Source organism: Manihot esculenta, chromosome 3 (assembly GCF_001659605.2).
Source record: "Manihot esculenta cultivar AM560-2 chromosome 3, M.esculenta_v8, whole genome shotgun sequence".
NCBI classification, from domain to species: Eukaryota; Viridiplantae; Streptophyta; class Magnoliopsida; order Malpighiales; family Euphorbiaceae; genus Manihot; species Manihot esculenta.
This window is the reverse complement of record NC_035163.2, coordinates 10,853,235-10,857,612: the sequence shown is the minus strand read 5'-3', so window position 1 is coordinate 10,857,612 and position 4,378 is coordinate 10,853,235. Positions and strand designations below refer to the sequence as shown.

At 31.9% G+C, this 4,378-nt stretch overlaps 1 protein-coding gene across 1 annotated transcript; it reads left to right on the top strand.

Moving 5' to 3' along the window:
- The first annotated feature begins 2,190 nt into the window (after positions 1 to 2,190).
- Positions 2,191 to 3,662, top strand: LOC110608395 (protein PHLOEM PROTEIN 2-LIKE A1). The gene is made up of 3 exons (XM_021747611.2): positions 2,191 to 2,698; positions 2,832 to 2,950; positions 3,235 to 3,662. The coding sequence occupies exons 1-3, from the start codon at positions 2,375 to 2,377 to the stop codon at positions 3,605 to 3,607; spliced, it is 816 nt and encodes a 271-aa protein (XP_021603303.2). The 5' UTR covers positions 2,191 to 2,374; the 3' UTR covers positions 3,608 to 3,662.
- Positions 3,663 to 4,378: the final 716 nt, after the last annotated feature.

Here is a 4,378-nt window from a genome sequence, read left to right as displayed (position 1 = left end):
TACTTTTGGGATTTGTCCATTAGCTGTTGATAAGTAGCACCTGGGTTCTTGATTAGAGAATATATGAAATTGATATTGTGTGTTTCTTTTTTCAATGCTTTACATGCTATCTCATGATTTAATTCTTCCACCTGTATTACTTTTGCATTGAAATATGAGATAAAGCTCCTTAAAGACTCGCCCTCTCTTTGGCGGATCTTCCACAATTCAGAAGAGAGTTTTTTAGGAGGTATGTAAGTAATAACCTAGACTTAAACAACATAGCAAATTGTGTAAAGCTTTAAATTGAACCTGGACTTAGATGTTGGTACCATTTCTGAGCCAATTATGTGAGTATGGACGAAAATACTTGACACAACACAAAATCATTGACGTCTTGAAACTGCATTGTTGTTCTAAAGATCGCCAGGAGACTTCTGGGATCTGTTGTTCCATCATATTTATCTAAACTTGGGAGTTTGAACTTGGTAGGAAAAGTCTCTGCTAAGATCTCTTCTGACAAGGGCGAGGCATCATCTAAGCCATAGTCCTCTTCCTGTTCCTTCTAGTACCTTTGCACAGCTCGTATTAGCTTCTAGTCGACGTCCTTCAGGGCTTCGTCTGACTCTTCCTTCTCTTTCAACTTGGCCTTCCCTTTGGATTGCGTCTGGATCACTTCTGTCTGAGTCCTCGGGATTTCAATAGAGGCCTCCTCCCTAATCCTGGGAGCCATAAATAAGGCATCCTCCCGAGCTTTATACTGCTTGAGAATGGCTTACAACCTTTTAATGTATTGGATCATTTGCTCATTATTCAAATTGTTTAGATCAATCTCATTGACCATTGAGGGTGTATTTTGTCCATTGCCAGAAGTAGAAGAAATGATAGCGCCCTTGTTGGCAATAGCTCACGAATTGTCAGCCATTTGGAGAATAGAAAAGAAAAAAGGATTCTTTGTAGGAGAAAATAAATGAGAGATTGATTTTTTATTCAATTGAGCGGAGAGGATTCAATGGAGTTCCCAATAATGGAACCAAATGATGTGGCTGAAACGAAACTGTACTGCAATTGATCAATCTACAAAAAAGAGAACGTGAGAGAGTTGACACCTACAGTAGCCACTTTGACGCTCAAGTCAGTAAACTGAAGAAAATGGCAAGTGTAATAAATTGCTTAGAATACAAGAGTAGTTGTGTAAGAATGCGTACCTTGATCTATGTATTTATCAGCTTTTATATTATAAGAAGATGGAATTGGTTATCAAATTTCATGGAATCTGATTAGCACCAATTAGTGGATATGAGATCCTGCAATTATAGATGTAATGTGTCCTCTAACGGTAACTTTCTATGAAGTTTTATTCTGTTGAAGAGAGAGCGAGTCTTAGCGAAAACACAAAACTATGGTGTCTTAGCAAAAACACAAAACCATGGTGTCTCGGTCTTCCTTTCCAAAGATGGGACCGCGTATCATCTAATCAGATTTTTACCACGTGACCCTATTCTAAGGTGACAACTCATGGTTTATGTTGGACAATTGTTACGTTATATCAATATATTACAAATTTTTTAGTATTTAAAATTTTCTATTAATGCTACAAAGATTACTTTTTATATAAAAATAATTTATAAATATTTATTATATATAATTAATTTTTATCAGTTATTAAAAGTAATTATTACATAAATTATAAATAATAACGAGTAAAGATAATATACAACACACGTCAAAAAAATATTAATTGTGTTTAAATGGATGGAAGAATTATATGCTTAACATAATTAGATATTGTATATATTAACTGATAGACTTTTTTTAATAGGAGATAATAAAGATGGAGAATTCAAACTTGATTATGCAGATTAGACATCAACTAATTTACTTTTAACATTAAAAAGACGGATTAATTATTATTATCATATCTTATGAACTAAATAATATTTACCAAATAAATAAAGCCCAAAGGAGAAGTATCAAATTCTTTCATGAAACTACAGCATGAAGATGCTAATCTTATCTCTTTCAAAAGACCAAATTAGCAGTTGGCCAGAGGAATATATATCTTTCACAGATGCCCTCTTTTCAGAGAATAAATGCTTTAATGAAGTATGGAATACGCATATCATTGGGAACAACTGCCAATATCACATATACATTTTAGATTAAAAAAAAAAAGCAAACTATATTTTTTCCTAAAGTTTAAGAGGCTAAATATAGTTTGAATATAGTTTAATTTATTTATGTAAAAAAATATATTTTGTAAGTTTACAAATTCATCCGAGTTTTATCACTAATGTGATGTTTTAGCAGTGAAAACAAGAAGAAAAGAAAACCATTTTGCTCCTGTTTAGTATAAAAACAGTTTTAAGTGGAAGGAACTGATGACCATGAAAAGATGGGAGCTTCACAGTCACAGGCAAGTGAAGAAGCTTGCCACAACCAGCCACAATACACTGAGGAGGCAACAGAGATAAAACTGAGTGAAACCAAGTCCAAAACTGAGGAGAATGCAGCAGAACCACAGCCCCAAACAAAATCTGAAGAAAAGGCACGAAATGTTATGATTAGTGACACCAACTCCAAAAGAGTTCTGGAAATCAAGCTCCCATATAACTATGAGTCCTTACTAAGAGAAGTAGACTCACCAGTTGACAGGTCTTCAACAGAAAAGCTATACCATCAACTGTGCACCGGAGTTTTCTTGAACCAAAAGAAACGGGTAAAAAGAAAACAAAAAGAAGAAAATACCTCAATACCCTCTCGCTAATTGTATGATTGAATAATAATAATAATTATTATTTTTTGCTTTTATCACTCTGATCATCATCATAATCATTCTTACTTCACTGCAGAAATATTGGATTGAAAGGATGTCCAACAGCAACTGCTTCTTCTTGTTTGCTAGGGATCTCTCGATAACTTGGGCGGAGGATAGTCGTTTCTGGCACTGGCCTTACATACACGAGACGAGGTAATTATAATAACTTCTAGAGGGTGTGCGGTTTTCATCCTGTTCCAATTTTGAGATAATTTAAGAATTAAAATTGAATCAAAATTTTGGTATGATTTCATTCTAGTTCTTTGTTATTTGAATTTCAATTTGGGTATGATATGGTTCTCAAATTTTTCAATTATGGTATGGATAGATCAATTCTCGATATTTAAAGTAATTTTATGTCATGTAATAAAAAATTATATTTAAGTTTTAAATATATATATATATATAATTTTAATTATTATTATTATTTTCTACAGCGACATTTCAATAGATGTGGCTGAGCTATTAAACGTTTGTTGGCTGGAAGTACATGGAAAATTCGACACGACAGAACTTTCTCCTGGTGTGCTGTATGAAGTTGCATTTGTAATAATGCTTAAAGACCCTGCTTATGGATGGGAAGTTCCAGTTTATTTCAGGTTAACTCTCCCGAATGGAATCAAACAAGAACGCAAAGAAATTTTAATGACAAAGCCTAGAGTACAATGGATTGAAATCCCAGTTGGTGAGTTCATACCTTCACAAGAAAATTGTGGGGAGATGGAAATTTCAATGTTTGAATATAGTGGTGTGAAATGGAAGAGAGGACTTGTTGTCAAAGGTGTTATCATTCGACCAAAACATTGTTAGAAAAATTAGGGTGGAATAATAAAATTTGAATCGCGGTGGACAATGTTCTTAAAAATTTATTTTGCAAACTCTCAGTATTAAATAGGTTCTTCTGAAATTTAATTTTTAGAATCAGAATAACAAGAATTTATTTTTAATTTATAACGAAGCAGAAAGTATAAAAAGAAGAAGGAATAAGTAGAAAAGGAATAAAATAGGCTATTTATAGTAGAAAAAATAGCCGTTATAAGCGGTTAAAAAACCTTGAGATGATATAATAAAATCATAACTGTCAGATTTAATATTAAATTTAAATATAAATCTACAACAAAAAAAAAATCTCACAAATAAAATCTTCAAGCACCACGAAATCTTTTGAAATCTAAATTCATTTTACAACAATCTCCCATATATTTCAAAAGATTTTTCATTGCTGAGTTTAAAAATTTAATGTATATGTTTCGAATTTAGTGTATTTTTGGACTATGAACCAGACTTAAATTAATAAAACTTAACATACAGAGTAATTAGTGAAACTTTTATTTTAAAGATTTTTCATTGTTGAGTTTAAAAATTTAATGTATATGTTTCGAATTTAGTATCTTTTTGGACTATGAACCAGACTTAAATTAATAAAACTTAACATACAGAGTAATTAGTGAAACTTTTATTTTCATGAACAAAAAATTCTTTGTTGTATACTAATATCACATCAATCTCATAACACTCCAAAGATCTTGTTGTTGTTGAAAAAATATGATAGAATAATAAAACCTGAGTCATGTTGGACAC